Here is a 16638-nt window from a genome sequence, read left to right on the forward strand (position 1 = left end):
AACTGTATCAATGTGGCAGTATAAAGTCCTAGAGTATTGTTCTCATCTTTACCGCCCATGCATGCCATGTCGATGGAAAACTTGTCGACGCTTCGGAAGCCAAACTTCTCATACCAAGCCAAAGACGCAGCTGTAGACACGGCATAGATATCTAACCCATGCTCTGTAGCATACTTGATTCCCCAGTCAAGAAGTTGTGACCCAGCACCCAAGCCTTGATAATTTGGATGAGTTGCAATGAGAGAAAGATCTACACAAGGTTAAGCATTAAACTCATGCATGATAATGGTTAGGGAGCTCTTGTACGAACATAGACAAGGTTTTCCTGCAATGTTTCTCTTTTTCAACTCATCGATTCCTTGATAGAATGATCTGGCGGTCTCAACATTCATATCTTCTGGTTCAAGCTGTTGAGAAGGGCGGAAAGTGAAAGCCGAACCCGAACCTTCATACGGTTTATCGTGATCCAATGTATACCACCTTGCAAATGATAAGATTTGACCACGCTCAGTGACTGCCTTCAAATATTTAACATTGGGCTCATGGAAACGTCGCTGTTTCTCTGTTATTGATGCAAGTATAGAGTTTGCTGTCATGCCCGAAGGGTAGATTAGTCGTTCAATTGGAGTTACTGGAAGTAAGGCAGCAAATTGAATTTCGCTTATAGTTTCCAAGTCTGAGGGAATGACTCCATGAATAGTGATATGCATAGTTGTACAAGAGATGTCAAGGATGAAGAGAAGGACGTTGCAAAAAAAAAGACAGAAGCTGATTTAATATGTAGGACAGTTATGCAATACTTTATTAAGTGCTATAAGTAAGTAAGCAGGATATGTATAAAGCTATATTAACTTACTAATATCTCTAACGATCGTTACTAATTTAATAGATAATAATGTAATACTCTAGTTATAAATTAATCTAAAGATATTTATTAAAGATAAAAGACTATTATACTGTGCACCTGTGTTCTTAATGGAACATACCGTAGGGACAACCCAGATCCTCAAAGCGATACAGGGACGCGTATTTCAAGTTCAGAAATGACTTTTTTGCGCTAGACAGCAACAGTATTATTTGCAGATTCGTCGTGATAAAAAATATATGGTGCTCATACTGGGGATACTACGTTGAATTGTCCTATTCTCAGTTAAACCTTAGTTACTCTTTTAGCCCCAGTAGGATTCCAAGGTTTATGGATATCGTGCTTTATCTATAGAATTCGATTTTGGTTTTCCCGCTGCACTCGTCAAGTATAAACCACCAATCAACCCAGAAAGTACTTCCGCTTTTCAACCTTCCCACCAATCTATCTACCACCCTGGAGAGTTTTTGCAATTTTTAACCATGTCGCAAACAACACGGCCAAAAGTCATCTTCTTTGACCGGGACGGCACCCTCTTTGATGATTACCACTCCCTTCAATGTGCGATTGCGCAGGCTCGCCACACAGTCAGGATTCCCGATAAGATGTCTAATGAAGAACTCGCGGCGACCTACCTCAAAGCCCGCGACACGACCTACAGTGTATTGCGCAACGCCAAGCTCAGGGAGGAAGAATTGGGACTGAATAGGATCTACAAATTCTTTTCGTTGATTGGTCTCGAGGACTATACCGACGACGAACTTCAAGCATTCGATGCTACCTACAAAGAAGCGTATCGAAGCTCCAATAGAGCCACGACTGGAACGATAGAGACATTGACAAAGCTTAAGGAGATGGGATACAAGATCGGCATCATCACCAATGCATCAGCAGTTTCTCAACATGACAAGATCGACCGGATCGGGATCGCGCACTTAATTGACGGCCTTTTCGCCTCTCACGAACTTGGTTGGGCAAAGTCGGATCCTCAAATCTATCGCTATGCGCTGTACGAGTTCAACATCACACCTGAAATGTTGGAAGGGGAGGGCAAGACGTACATGGTCGGCGATGATTTTAGGTGCGATGTCAGGGGCGCTTGGGATGCTGGACTGGATCCTATAGTGTATGCTTCTTCGTGTGCAGAGCCAGTGCCTGGCCCACCGTGGACGTCTTTGCCTGTTATTTTCGAAGACATGACTCAGCTGTTGGGAATCATCGCAGATGAGGAGGCATTAGAAAGGGCTCGGGATGGAGATGAAGACGAAGACGAAGACGAAGACAAAAATGAAGACGAAGGCTGGGGCTGGGGCTTTCGTTGTTCGATTCTGTAACTGGTTCGTCAGTTACCTGCAGAACAAAAGGGTTTATGTCGTTGATTACATGAGATAAGATGAAGCAGGGATTTTAATCAGTATGTTAGTTTATTCTTCCATACAAATCACCATTTCCTTCACCCACAGATAGGTTCTCACCAATTGACCAAAGAGTTTGGCTGCATACAACGCCACAACACAGCCACCAATAATAAGAAGCCAGCTCAGTTGCTCAACGAAAGGAAAATATCTCGGTCTGACTGGGCGCTTATCTTTTCATTTTCCCCGCTTGTCTACTCCTTCTAGTGAAACTGTATCCATTTGGCCTTTGTCCTTTGTCCTTCGGACTTATCAAAATGAGGCTTATAGAAGCGAAAGTACTAGTCGAAACTCAGTGCATCTCCTTCAAGGAATTCTACGGGGATCTACCAGAATACGCTATCCTCTCACATACGTGGGAAGCTGATGGAGAAGTCACCTTCCAAGAGTGCAATGTCGAAGCTTCCAAGTCAAAGACAGGATACGAAAAGATCACAAAAACATGTGAGCTAGCCCTCGCAGATAAGGTCCAGTACGTGTGGGTCGATACATGCTGTATCGACAAGTCCAGCAGTGCCGAACTTACCGAAGTCATTAACTCTATGTTCCTCTGGTATCAAAAAGCCAAGTTCTGCTATGTGTATCTATCCGATAAGGTTGAGCAATTCCCACTTGCAAAATGCAGGTGGTTCACTCGGGGTTGGACATTGCAAGAGTTGATTGCTCCCGCGTCTGTCGCATTCTACAATCAAGCCTGGGACTGTATCGGCTCCAAATGGAGTCTCTTGGGCTCTCTTTCGCACATCACATCCATTGAACAAGAGTTTCTGGGCCACGTAGCGCCTATTTCTTCGGCATGCATCGCAAAGCGACTCTCATGGGCTGCAAACCGAGAGACTACTCGTATAGAGGATATGGCGTACTGTTTGCTTGGTATATGCGGTATCAATATGCCAATGCTGTACGGAGAGGGCGATAACGCGTTTCGTCGTCTCCAAGAAGAAATCATCAAAACAACGTACGATTTAAGCCTTCTTGCCTGGACGCCACCATTTTCCACAGCGGAAGAGTACTGTGGATTCCTTGCCACGTCAGTGCAGCACTTCGCTTCTTGTTCAAAGATGTACTCGGTGGCAAACTCCCTTCTCGACGAAGGCGAAATGAGTATATCGAACAAAGGGCTCAGGCTCCGCGCTCGTGTGTACTTGCTTGACTATTCTGAGCTCAGTTACCCCGGACTCGAGGATATTACATATCGTTATGTGTTGGAGTTGGACTGTATGACTCCTGGGTATGAGGGTGAATTCTTGACAATACCCATGCGAAAGATAGGCCCGAATGCGTTTGTGCGAGCGCGAGGCTTTGAAGAAAACAGGGCGATCCGAAAGATGACGGCTTCCACTTCGTTTTGCCTCGTCCCTGCAGTGGCAGGAGGTAGTATATTCCACAACGTTACTCTTTTGACCAAACTACCCGAACGGAGGATACAGCGGCCACTGTTACAAGCAAGGCAATCCGATCTCGTCTCACACAGTCGCTTCACCATGGTCACAATCGAACTGCCTCCTGATATCTCAATAGTCTCTAGCACCGAGCTCCCTAACAAATTCTGGGATATGGAGGACAGCGTATTTTTTGGCCCTTATGGGTCGTTTCAGAACTGGGGCGCGTTTGTACTTGACACCAAGTCCTTATTCCTTTGCTTCTGGCACAAGGGCGCAACCGAATGGGCTCTGAAAGGAACTTTGCTCGATATGAGGACCCCAGGTGTATATGCACTATGGAAAGATCTGTTTCTTTCGGCGGATCAGTTGGGATACCAACAGCCGGTTGTTCAGAATTTCTTGAACAATGCGCAAAGCGAGATGGAGAATTCTATTGAAGCCAAGAGTGAGGGACGGAATATCAGATTGTCATTTACGGTTTGGCGCAAGGATAATCCAAACTTGTGTAGCGGGCCAAGATGGAGGGTTGTTTTTCGAGAAGACGTTCTCAGCAAGTGACAAGACTAACGACAGTTACTGGAAGGCTGTTTTGTGTAGGTAGCTGAGCACAATATTAAATGGGCAAGAATGTATTCAGAGTCTTGATGTATTTTTGTTACTAGAATAACTGAGGATTTATAGTGTGATCTTGGACCTGTGGAGGATACCATATGCCCTTTGGTTGCCACTTCGGCGTCTCGTGCTGTACCACTGTGTTGTGTAGTTCAACCGTTGACCTTCTGTCACGGGGCGATGTTTGGTCGAGCCGTGAGCTATCAAGGCCAGTGACCGGCGTTCCTCAACGAATAAACTCAATAGAGATCACTAATCGCTCTTGAGCAATGCATCAATGGTCACTTCATGCTTATTGCCTCTTATAGGCCCGGCTTCCATAATCTTTGGTGAGCCATCTAGCGCCCCAGCCTCTGCCAACGCTTAATAACGTGCTGGAAATCCAACCTGCCGTCACCTCTTAGTCTTGGGAGGTCGATCCTTATTACTAGATAGGTGCTCGGGGGGACTTGAGGGTCGGGAAAATGCTAGACCGTCACATGGTCTTTGACGATTGGCAATCTGGGTGGTCGAGAAGCAATGCTATAACCCTGGCCGAGGTCGAGACAAATAGTAGTACATGCGGTGCAATACGAATGCTTACTGATGTTTGGTCAGCAGGACGACTCTGATGAGTTCAGTACGTTAGATGACGAGCATATAGGAGAGTTTGAGGTAGATGTGTTATGAGAAAAGCTGTGGTTCCCATGATTACATGTCAGTTTTTTACGATAGTAGCCCATGAAATTCATGACTTACCACGTGGATCCGAATCGAAAAGGCATGACGAGGTCAAAATAAAATTATCGGATAGAGATATGACTATGGCGATCGATTGCGCTGGATAGAATAACTAAAGCTAATGTCAAAGTATGGAACCGGAGTCTGTACTGCCATTACATCAAAATTATCACCAAGTTTATCTCATATCCAAATTATGTCACAGCATATCAGAAATCTGCTCTCTCATCATCAACTCCTGCAGCCACCCGTTAAGAAGAACGTATATGTCCATTTAGTCATAATTAGACAAGGCGGTTCACGCAGAGTCAGTGGTCAAGGCGACTCTCACAGAGTCAGTGGTCAAGGCGACTCTCACAGAGTCAGTGGCTAAGAAGACTCACGCAAAGTCGTCATAACACTCACAGGAACATCCAGACCTGGATAGATAAAAAAGAAAGAAGGAGCAGGGGTTAATAGGAATACAGGACTGCTGTATTACTTCTCTGTTTCCATATTTACTTAGTTTAGGCTCAACGACTGACATCTTTTAGCTTTTTTTAAAGCTAACACTGCAGTTTGATATAGATCTAATGATACATCATATTTTTGAGCGGGGATTGTTGCGACGTGGCTCGACTGTATTCAACATGACGCCCACTTGCAATAAGTACCTACTCCACGCTTGTTAGCAGCTACTTTCCAAAGATAGAGCACATCAAGGAGGATTTCACGAGCCTGGGAAGTGGAATTGTCAGGGCCTCATCTTTCCTCTGCTTCCTTATGTAGCAGCTTCATTTACGATGGGGGATCGTTGCGGCACGCGCCTAACTCATCGCCTTTTTCTGTGCAACACAGGAACTGGGTTTGCAAATCATGAGCCTGACATGCTCATTTCTGATATTGTCCCGTCTGGCCACGTTATTGAGATGATGGGAAAGCGTCTTTTTGGCTTGGCGAGCAACTCCAGACGGATACTCTCAGTCTCTTTCTTCGACTCAACGGTAACATCTAGGCAGGACAAACATGTTCCTCACGTTGTACCAATAGCGGTGTGTCAATGGCGCCTGTTGTTAGCCTTGTGTGGCTTTTTTCGGCGGCTGTTTGCAGTAGTCCTCACTCTTTCAACCAAATGGAGTGCCATCCCAACACTTTGATCTGCCACTAGCAAAAGATTGCCCAGGCTGGACGCACCCGCAGAAGGGATCCATAGAATGACAAGGACAATCTCATCCCTGAGACCCATTTGGACATTCCATGAACGTAATGAAGCAGAAGGGACAACTGCACTTGTGTTCAACAATCTAACGTATTCGCATATCACACTCTTTTATGTAACGTATCAGAGTCATTAGAATATGATGAGAAAGATGTTTATGAAGCACGGGCGAATGGTATTCAACGTACACCGCTCTGTGTATCGCTCTATATGGTGTTTGTACACACTTATCTCCATCTGCCTTAGTCTCGAATAACTTTCTTTGTTTTCTTGAACTACCTAGATAGATGTGGCTCGTGGGTTTTTCATTGAGCCGGATTAGGACTGATGCCTCAGGTGTCAATTTCAGGCAATTTTTCGTGTATCAACTTGAACAAAGAAATCTGTTCGATCCAAACTCGAATTACACTCCTTTCACTATTTCATTGATCATCTTTCCTGGCAGTTTGCATCTCTCCAGTTGCCATCTTCTCACTGTAAAAGTCTGGCGCGTTACCTCATTTTCGTTGTTTTCATCCCGGTTCAGTCACAGTCATCGTACAGGAGTGCCCACCAGGGAACTTTGCCCTATAGCAACACCAACTCGACTGCCTACTTCCTACCTGTTGGTCCAAACGCAAAATGGCTTGCCACGGTGAGGATGACAATAGCAAGCATAATGCGGAAAACATTCTCATCACGCAAACCGTTCATTATGGAAAAATATCTCTTCCGATCAACCTATGCTTCTACAGTCCCTTCTGGAACAACCCCCCGCGTGAGATAACAATCAAATTTCGAACACCGACATCAGCCGAGATATCTGGGGAATCTCTTCAGTCTCTCTTGAACTTTCGATGGGGTTATATCGTTAACTGTGGCGATGTGGACATCCAAGAAGGTAATGGGAGACCAAAAGGGCGACCGGTACCAGAAGACACTCCTCTTGCGCCACTGAGACCTCCTTTCGTACGTAATGACGATAACGACAATAAAAAGAAGCATAATACCCATAGTATGCTCTTTACAACAAAAATCAACTATGGGCAATTCTCTATTTCCATCAACACATGCTTCTATGATTCCTTCTGGAATACAAACCCGCATGAGATAACAATCCAACTTCAAACACCGACCAAAACCGTCATCTCTGAAGAATCTTTTCAGTCACTCTGCAACCGTATCTGGGGTTATATTATTCACTGCGGAGATGTGGACGTCCGAAAAAGTATCGGAGAAAAAGAAGGTTGGAAGCGCAACCTTGATCTCATTTGGAAGATCATGGCTATTTTCGTCATGATATCTTCCATCTACTGGTTGTTTCTCGAAACAGTTGGAACGGTCTATGTCCAACCACCGTTTGATACTGCTGTCCTACCTGTCTTAGATGAGTATGCTCATATTCTCATCCAAGAAATCACTATCGGAAGGGAATATGTGCCTATGCAGAGACTATCTCTATACATAACCCACCAAGATATGATTGTTTACGAGGTATGCAACGAAATTCGAAACAAGGGCGGCTTCTGGGATGAGCATCACGGTTTACGTCTAGATCCAGATGAATACCTTTTTTACCGGAGGGAGTATGGCACACCCCCGGGTGCCACAGATATCGTCGACTTATGCCAGAATACATCCGAAAGCTTACACGATGCAGCAATATCATTTTCCAGCACCATGTACAATATCGTTTATGGATTACCGTATGTTTCTACTGGCGTGTTCTTGGATAATGCTGTATACTTAGCGCGTCGGTTTCCCAAGAGCGATACCTGTGTCGGCAATGGAGAGGGAAGGTCTTGTGATCCTCTGGGGACGGATTGGCTCGTTAGGTTTCGGAGGGACATATTGGAATATGGGATCGAAGCCGAAACGAGGGATATAATGAAAGACATGGATGACTTGGTCAAATGCTTCAAACGTGTCTTGGAGAATCTGGATTTTCTGATCAGTATCGCTTCACATCTTCAGCAGACACCCTCATGGTTCGGACTTTTTCGCCCCAAGAATCCTGTTGTCGAACAGATCCAACAGATCCAACAGTTTCAATACAACATAACGCAAATGTCAACCAAAGTCTCTAACTTCATTGATACACAAACCAATATCATTGAACAAGAAGCATCTCTCGCCGAATGGTTGTCATCTCTTATCTTGTGGTCACAAACCCACCCTTCGCCATACAAAATTCCATCTCCTTCCAATGCCAACACAATTCATACAAATCCATGGGCGGTATGGAGACCCAGGGAAGAGAACGGGAATTGGTGCACTGTACCTAGATGTCCAGAGCCAAACGCTGATGGGGATAATGTGCTAGTGAAGTTGGTGCCCCCGAGTGCTGAACAGGCGTATGGGGACATGTATGAGTTTATGGAGTTTGGGAAGAAGGTGAAGCATGAATTGGCAGAAAGAGTTTCAAATTGGGAGTGGGGATCCTGGTAAGCATATCTGCAATCTGTAGTTAAATAAAGGAACAACTCTTTATGAAACTTCTGATAATAAGGTTTCCATCTTTAATCACACTTTTCAAGCATTATGACTCCAATGCTTACACAGGACCTTCTTTTTTTGTTTTGCCCTGTCCTGCCCTGTCCTGCCCTAATATAAGACTCAGCTAGGCATAAAATACATTACTTCTACTCGGCTTTTTTTTTTCCTCTTCCCTCCACCAACATCAACATATCACAAAACCACTCAACTCATTACAACAGCCGACAAATAATAGCCACCTTGCAATAATATGAACTTTGACTATTTGATTATTGCTTCCATTTGTAGATTTATATTTATATCGAGGAGATCTGTTGTCCCCCGCCTTGAACTCAGATATCTCTGTTGCAGGATACTTGCGATTCATTAGGTTCTTATTACAGAACGGGATCTAGCCCGGGAATCGTAGACAAATCTCAAGTCGCAAACTTCAATGATGAAGTAAAGCGGGAATTCCGATGATCTTGGGACTTAAATAGTAATATATAGTTTAATACAGCAGATACCCCTTCAGAAAGAAGAGAAGGATACCAAGATGCCTGGAGGAGTCATTGTTGACAATCTTTCCTGGGAAATGGCTAAGATGCTTAACATTCCCGGCTGCCGTAAAGTTGAAATGAATAATTACAGTGGGAGTAAAGACTGTGCCCTATATGGTAACTTTCAATGCCTGATATTGTCTGAATGGGACACTTTGAACTTTTATAACTACAGTACCTACTGGAGTTCTGACACCGAGTATCCGCAACAAATCTAATTTTCACCACTTGCTAAATAACAAAACATCACTCCTATCAAGAACTCATTACTGATTCCGTAGTCTTCAAAGGGTAGGAGCTCACTACATGACAAGACCATATGAAATTTTGTGCCTCTAACCTATCAATATCAACGCCCGAACTTTTTCCCTTTCTCTATCCCTTTAGTTTCACTATCCACTCGGCGAAAAACAAAAGAAACAAACAAACGATTGAATTATTGTTTTTCTTGCACTGTCCTTCTTGTGTGGTCGACTACCATCCTCGACGGGGCGATAAAGTCGACTCCCATGTGAAAAGGAGGAATTCCGTAGATCGAATTCCTCCCCACCGGAAGCTTGGCGTCGGGATCGTGAGCTCATTGATGCGCGATATGGCATTGGGGGTTGATGAGTGTTATGACCGCGAGAGTGACTGCTGGTGGCAGGTTGGGTACAGTGAGGAACACGAGGCCGAGGCTCTGTTGATAGGGCAGGAACAGACGCTGGTGTAGTTCCAAATCGTGGTTGAGCCCGGATCGATAGTGGAGGAGACGAAGGCTGGGTCCGTGGATGAAAAGGTGATGAAGGATGAGGATCAGCCTCAACTTCAGCTTCTTCTCCATTATCGTCTTCGGCTTCGATTTCGGATTCGTGTGCTTCATCGTTCAATTTCTTCATCGCACGTCTCCAGTGCATCCTTGCTGTGCTCAAGCTTCTAGGATCGAACCATTTCTCTTCGTATTCAACCTCATTGTCGTTTGCGCCTGTCTCGGGGCAGTATCTGCTGATCCATCTGATATCTTGATCAGTGAAACCATATCTCTCGTGTGCATCAGTATGGTTGGCCAGGAAACGGCCAAACTGCCGCCCACGTAGAAAATAGTCCACGACCATTGTGGATTTCTGACTGTGGTTGAGGGCGTGGTTTACACTATGAATGGATGAAGGTTGAAGGGGCTTAGAAAGTCCTGCTGGGCATGATATGAACTTGAGAAAGAAGAGGCACTGAGAGAATTTAAGAAGAAAAAAAGAAGGCAAGGGCATTTTACACAACGGATAATAGTATATGAGGCTAAAGGTGAATAAATGAACAAATGGAGCCTTGTATTCAAAGAAACCCTTAAAGAAGCCTTATCACGCTAATGTCCCCATTTTCGTCATACAGTGGAACGGTAAGGATTCAATGTATTCTTTGAAGAAAAGCTTTTGTTCATTCAGTCCCTAAGCACAAAGTTTCTTTAATTGTTCAAGTTTTGTCTCTAGGAGGCTTGCCTCCGAGCTCATGAAGTCCCAAACACCACCCGTTAAAGCTGGCACAAAGTGTCTCTGATAGTTATTTCTCGGATCGTCATCCAACAGAACCGCCGCAACACGTTCCATGAGTGACACCCAGTCTTCATAATTCTCCCCCATCTCTTGACCCGCGCCATCCTTCTGTTCCAGGTTCCTCCGTCGCGAAATGAGCAACAACTGTTGATGAAGTGCCTCAGCAATGATTTGTCGCACAGCTTTGTGGTTCCGTTGGCCGGCGTGGGACGAATGCTCAAATGACTTGAATGGCTCCTTTGTTGCGTCGATATTGAGGATGGCGTGTAGTGGTTTTGGGGGCAAGTACGGGTCTCGGATGAAGATTTCCTGGTGAATCTTGCAGACTCTGATTCGCCAACCTTCGGTCTGAAGGGATTAGCGAAGATGTACGTTGAAGTGGTAATATAGCAAGGGTGACAAACTTTTTTGGTGGGATACCCAGTTTCTAGCCATGTGTTACCATTTTGGGGGGGATAGACAATATACGCGAGAATGAGGCTGATAGTCAGAATGGCCATAGGTAACACGTATGGCGAGCGTTCACGCATGTGGTATCTGAATCCTTCCTGCATTGCGAAATTTAAATGATGAAGAATTGGAGAAGTTGTGACAAAACAACGAATTTTAAAGGCAGTGCTGGGAATGACATGTTACATAACACGGCATAAACAACTTTATCATATATCATTTACCCTTAGTCGCGCCTCCATCCGGCCTTTCTTCTCACTACTAACAGAGTCTTTGATGCATGTTCTTTGATTACTCATCGGTAAACCAGACCGCCTCCATCAAAAAAAATAAGACGGCTGTCAGGAAACGCAGTCCCTTAACCCTTTACTACACTATCTGTTTTCTGTGCTCAACATCACTATGTCACCTAACGAAGATCTTTTGGACAAGCTTCGCGCCGATATCAATCGTGAGATTAAGAGAAGGCATCAGGCGTCTCGGAACACGGCATCTGCTACAAACAAGCGTCCTGGAGACAAAACCGAGACTGTACAGCATTCACCGGTTCCTATTCTCAACAACCACCCATTACTCCATATCATCCCGACCCTGTCGCACCAATTCACCCTCTTACTCTTCGTGGGAATTCTCATATTTGTCACCATAATCTTCTACTTCATCGGCAGCGCAGCTAGATTTCTCAAAAGCACAACAATAGAGTTCAAAGATGCACTCTCCAGCTTCTTTGGCTCCATGTTGGCATTCACTATTTCTCTCGCACCGACCTTCCATGCTCCTACACCAGCTATCCCGCTATCATACGTTCCTCAAGATGTGCCATCTGCCTTTCGCTATGTCGAAGATTGGGGCCCAGCGTTGGATATCGAATCCAATGGGATCAAGTTTTTGAGTGCCATGGTGAAAGACCACAGCTACCCTACACTTCCTATCAGGAAGGTGAATCAGTTGTATGATTTTAATGCATACTTTCAATCAGAGCTTTCGCCATCTCTAGCTCAAAGTCGCCTAGAAATTCGATTTCTCTTAGATGAAGCGAAGAGCAACCCCGTCAGTAGCATCTGGAACGACAAGAAATGGTGGAAATTTTGGAAACCTTGCTGCAAATGCCGTCTTCAAGCACAGTTACAAGCTCTTCTTGCGACCTTTCTTGAAGCAAAAGAATCTCGAACTTCTCTTCACAGTATCCTAGAAGAGATAAATAAGAAGACAGTTGGCGATATACGGACCGAAACCTGCAGGGTAGCGATGGATCTCAAAAGCGAACACATGAAGCAGATTAGGGAGATCTCTTTGTTCAACGAGGCGCCGGATGTTTATCTCGTGCAGTTGGGTACGACTGCCGAGATTGTGACTTTTGGATGTGAGATGGCTGAAGTGGATCAAAATCTTGCGCAAGGGACACTGGCTATCATGAAGAAGGAAATGAAGTTCCTGGAGAATGCTCTAAGTTGGTTAGAGTTTTTCGCCAGAAAGATGGATCTCGAACGGTTGGAGGTAGGGGCGATTCAGAAGAGGGAGACTGTGTTTCTAGAGTGGGCAGAAGAGTGGTTGGAGATCACCGGGAGATATTACATTACCTAGTTGACATAGGGCGTAAACGAATTATTACCCAAGACACGTCGTCACAATGCCACTCTAGCTGCTCTGTCTGCCAATTGTTTATTTCCGACCTATTACCGCATTACCGCAGGAGACCGACCAAGTGCGGCAGTCTGATTGCCTGGTGAGATATTTGGATAAGGTGGATCTTGGGGGATATGTCGTCCGGGCGTATGGATGGGTGGTCTTCAAGGGCAACTGCGCTCTGCCTAGAATATATAGCTATCTACCTAAGATTCGTAGGTAGTGGGCAAAGATGGGCAGCATGGAAGATTAGTGACATTGACGAAGTGGTTCGAAGTACCTTCCGGCTTTGCTGCTTTCCATTCCTGACCTCAATGCGCCGCTCTCGGGCTTGCATCCTGGCAAGAATATCGCCCATCTCAGCATGCCAATACGTAGCAGCCGTTATCGCATCCTTGAACATGTGTGTGGCACGTTCAAGATATCGTTTATCTGCCTGAATTTCTTCCGCGAGAGCTTCTAACTTGATGCTATCGTAGAGGAAAGTGGTGGTCAAGAAGGGGGTGTTGCTGTTTCTGATATTTTCAGGCGATTGACGAGGAGAGAGTTTATTTAGTCATTGGCAACAAAAGTTCTCAACATTTACATTAATAACAGCGTATCCCAATACGGAACAATCCCTTTAATTTTTGAATCCATCGACACTTACCCCTCTTTTGGGCTTACGCATCACACTAAATCTAATTAGGCAGCCTGCTTAGCTTAGTCAGATCGATCTGCCAATCATATATCCGAGGCTCGTTTAGGTATAACGAGCTGCGAATACGGTGCTACAGGGTAGCTCCGGTTCAATAAAAACAGTTTTATTCTACGATTACCCCGGTACTAAAAATCACACTTCACTGTATCATAGTTGAGTTGTCTCGTCGATCGTGATGAAATAGCGGGATGAATCGGGTGGTAAGGCTGGACTACTAAGCCATAGTGTCCCGGATAGTAAGGGCGTTAGTGGATGCCTTAGGCCGTTGAAACTGATCCGTTTGCGGCTAATGCCCCACTCTCAGGCCGACAAAAGGGGATGCCAAAGGTGGAGACTGATGCACTTTCCCTAGCAACGTAGAAACAGAAACAAAAACAGAAACAGAAATATCATCCGCAACACATGAACATAATCGTCACCATCCGATGATACTCACTGTACTCACCGAGAAACCTGCCGTGCAACGCAACATGCTCGGTGAACCACAAAATGACGCGCCAAGGTAAATAAGTTCGTTGCAAGAGCCACAATATCTCATTCTAACGTGAGACAACAGCGCCCCGGCGGCTATAATCTCAGACTCCGATCTTGTTTCCAGTGAGGATATTTAGTATATTGAATCACTCCGCAAGAGGTTAAGATTATGCGCCAACGACGACGAACGATACGAGATATGTATTTCCATCCGAGATAAACTGATTGCGGCTCATCAGTCACATGTCTGCCATGTTGCTATCAGCCACCGGCTTATGGTCGATGAATGCCGGTCGTACAAGAGAAAGTTCGACTCTATCAAGACAAGAGACCCCCACCTCAAAGAGAAGCAAGAGTCAGAATGGGAGTACTATGTCGGTATCGCAAGCAAAAATGTTGCACAGTGGGAGGAGAAACGATCGTCGCTATGCGCCGCCGCTCGGTACTGGGGTACAGAGCGGCTGCAGTACTACGAATGGTTTGCTCAGACCAAGCATTTCTGCAAGAAACTTGCCGTGGCGGCCAAGAGGGTTCCCAATTGGGAAGAAGCTGTGATCAAGCTAAATCAGATCCGCCTAAACAGGCATCACGCCGTGGGAAAGCAACGCATCACCGCGGATGGTCCTGAGATCAGATGCTGGGATCTCGATATGTTGAAGAGCTGGATTAATAAAAGTCCATACGGGATAAAACGCAAGGAGAACATCGATCAACTCGAATTCCGACCGGTCTACCGACAAGAACTTGAATCGCACGGCCTGGACAAGTATGGCTTGCTAGTCGCGCAGGGCAGCCGAATCGAGGTGCCACTTCCGAATTACCCTGCTACAGCCCCTCCCCGACCATCTATACCCAGTAAACGGCAGATCAGCGACAGCTTGGGATCCCAGAACAATATCGACAGGAATCCCAAACGTCAACAACAGCAAATAGCACCCGATAAGCAGACTAAGCAAATATCGGGCCATGAACACGTCCGTCCGGTACACAACACTGAGGGTATTTCACATACTTCCCTATCACCTCTTCGAGCCGAATCAACAAGATCTTCTATCCAGTCACACTTTGAAGAACTCCTATCCCCAATCTCGGATACTAACGATGTGCCTCTCTCCCCTTCATTGTCTCCAGATATATCCAATGAAGGCAATGACGAAGACAACGACGAAGGCAACGGTGAAGGCAATGACGAGCTTGAAACCGGTCCAATCCAGGACAGCCTTTCGATCGAAATTACGCAATTTCCAACGCAATGGAGTGGTGATGATTCAGAGGCGGCGCTGTTCCTTGAGGACGTCCGCAGGGAGTTGCAGCTCCGTCCCAAGAGAAGCAAGCAAAGTCGCACGTGGGGTGATGATACTGTAAAAAGCTTGCGTAGTTTGCTGTCCTGTATCCAAAGCCCCAATATAAATCCAGCCAACGGACCTATCGAGATCCACCTGCTATCATCAGAGGAAGCGCAACGTCGCGTCGAGACTGGGTCATCCGACATCCCGATTATTGTGGATGGTGATCAATCTTTTCTGTGGGATCCGTCCCCGCGCGTCATCCAACAGTTGTTTAATAACGGTTGGATTGTCAATCTGGACCGACAGGTATCAGTGCAAATTCCCTCATTGCCTACAACAGGAGCATCATGCGAACTAAAAAGTTTGCGTGAGGTTAAGACAAGATTCTTGAAAAACATTCCCCACGATGAGCCGTGGAACTTACTAAATCTTTCGAACCCTCTACCGCCATCGGTGCTGCCGAGGTTCCTAGCCGGTCCAAATTGCCAATTGATCCAGCGTGTTCGCGAATGGCTCGTCAATTATGACTCAGCGGAGCGAGAGTCACTTGACTTGAGGAAGATGAAGAAATGGCATGCCGTGACTGAATGGGCTCTCTTGTCTGAGGGTGGCCATAATACAGGCTCTCACATGGATAGCCACGGAATGGGAACATGGATCACAGTCCAGGAGGGCCGTATTGGATTCGGATATATATCCCCTGATAGGAACTTCAATTGGGCGGCATGGAGAAACGACCACTCCTATCATGGACACAGAGCCCGCTACGTGGTGTTGAAGGCAGGACAAACCGTTTATTTCCCGCCAGGAACCATTCACTTTGTGTTTCGTTCCCGCAAAGAGCAAACATTCGCCATCGGGGGTCATGTTCTTCAATGGTCAAATATCCTTCGATTCCTGCATGTTTTAAAGGAGCAAGAGACAGACGATACTGTTACTAACGAGGACGTCACGACGGCTTCAGGAGCATTTTGGCGCGATCCTATCATGGGACTTGTTCAAGAGCGAATCAAGGAAGGTGCCGTTGAGATGTTGGGTGGACTCGAAGTTGCAAACCGTATTATGGATATTTTGAAGGTACGTAATGAGCGGATATTCCTACCAAGATGTAATGGATATTATAGACTAACTTGAGTAGAACTGGGAGGATTGCGACCTGAAAATGGAGGATGTTTTCGATTTAAAGTAAAGGAATTTGTTTGGGTTTAGAATATTGCCTACAGATGGCATTTTTGGATATGAAAATGTAGTAGCGTCCTATTAATAATATGGCTTGGAGACTTGAATTTCACGTTTTAGCTTGTTGGTCTATCTCTTCTAATATCTTCTTTCCATATGCTTTTAATATTATACGTACCTATGCT

General features: G+C 45.4%; 8 protein-coding genes across 8 annotated transcripts; 5 read left to right on the top strand and 3 right to left on the bottom strand.

The window, feature by feature from the left end:
* Nucleotides 1-260: 260 nt before the first annotated feature.
* On the bottom strand, nucleotides 261-710 carry FGSG_13873 (uncharacterized protein; the record flags this gene model as incomplete). The annotated part of the gene is made up of 1 exon (XM_011327047.1): nucleotides 261-710. The coding sequence occupies one exon, from the start codon at nucleotides 708-710 to the stop codon at nucleotides 261-263; it is 450 nt and encodes a 149-aa protein (XP_011325349.1).
* A 637-nt stretch (nucleotides 711-1347) lies between these two features.
* On the top strand, nucleotides 1348-2199 carry FGSG_11018 (uncharacterized protein; the record flags this gene model as incomplete). The annotated part of the gene is made up of 1 exon (XM_011327048.1): nucleotides 1348-2199. One exon carries the CDS (start codon nucleotides 1348-1350, stop codon nucleotides 2197-2199), a length of 852 nt encoding a protein of 283 aa, XP_011325350.1.
* Nucleotides 2200-2537: 338 nt separating this feature from the next.
* FGSG_11017 (uncharacterized protein) lies at nucleotides 2538-4223 on the top strand (the record flags this gene model as incomplete). The annotated part of the gene is made up of 1 exon (XM_011327049.1): nucleotides 2538-4223. One exon carries the CDS (start codon nucleotides 2538-2540, stop codon nucleotides 4221-4223), a length of 1686 nt encoding a protein of 561 aa, XP_011325351.1.
* A 2593-nt stretch (nucleotides 4224-6816) lies between these two features.
* FGSG_11016 (uncharacterized protein) lies at nucleotides 6817-8683 on the top strand (the record flags this gene model as incomplete). Its single annotated transcript, XM_011327050.1, has 2 exons — nucleotides 6817-7143; nucleotides 7174-8683. The coding sequence occupies 2 exons, from the start codon at nucleotides 6817-6819 to the stop codon at nucleotides 8620-8622; spliced, it is 1776 nt and encodes a 591-aa protein (XP_011325352.1). The 3' UTR covers nucleotides 8623-8683.
* A 740-nt stretch (nucleotides 8684-9423) lies between these two features.
* Nucleotides 9424-10303, bottom strand: FGSG_11015 (uncharacterized protein; the record flags this gene model as incomplete). Its single annotated transcript, XM_011327051.1, has 2 exons — nucleotides 9424-9440; nucleotides 9688-10303. The coding sequence occupies 2 exons, from the start codon at nucleotides 10301-10303 to the stop codon at nucleotides 9424-9426; spliced, it is 633 nt and encodes a 210-aa protein (XP_011325353.1).
* A 327-nt stretch (nucleotides 10304-10630) lies between these two features.
* On the bottom strand, nucleotides 10631-11180 carry FGSG_11014 (uncharacterized protein; the record flags this gene model as incomplete). Its single annotated transcript, XM_011327052.1, has 2 exons — nucleotides 10631-11083; nucleotides 11178-11180. 2 exons carry the CDS (start codon nucleotides 11178-11180, stop codon nucleotides 10631-10633), a joined length of 456 nt encoding a protein of 151 aa, XP_011325354.1.
* A 1253-nt stretch (nucleotides 11181-12433) lies between these two features.
* Nucleotides 12434-12769, top strand: FGSG_11013 (uncharacterized protein; the record flags this gene model as incomplete). The annotated part of the gene is made up of 1 exon (XM_011327053.1): nucleotides 12434-12769. One exon carries the CDS (start codon nucleotides 12434-12436, stop codon nucleotides 12767-12769), a length of 336 nt encoding a protein of 111 aa, XP_011325355.1.
* A 1212-nt stretch (nucleotides 12770-13981) lies between these two features.
* FGSG_11012 (uncharacterized protein) lies at nucleotides 13982-16463 on the top strand (the record flags this gene model as incomplete). The annotated part of the gene is made up of 3 exons (XM_011327054.1): nucleotides 13982-14013; nucleotides 14146-16351; nucleotides 16413-16463. 3 exons carry the CDS (start codon nucleotides 13982-13984, stop codon nucleotides 16461-16463), a joined length of 2289 nt encoding a protein of 762 aa, XP_011325356.1.
* Nucleotides 16464-16638: the final 175 nt, after the last annotated feature.

Source organism: Fusarium graminearum, chromosome 3 (assembly GCF_000240135.3).
Source record: "Fusarium graminearum PH-1 chromosome 3, whole genome shotgun sequence".
In the NCBI taxonomy this organism is placed as follows: domain Eukaryota; kingdom Fungi; phylum Ascomycota; class Sordariomycetes; order Hypocreales; family Nectriaceae; genus Fusarium; species Fusarium graminearum.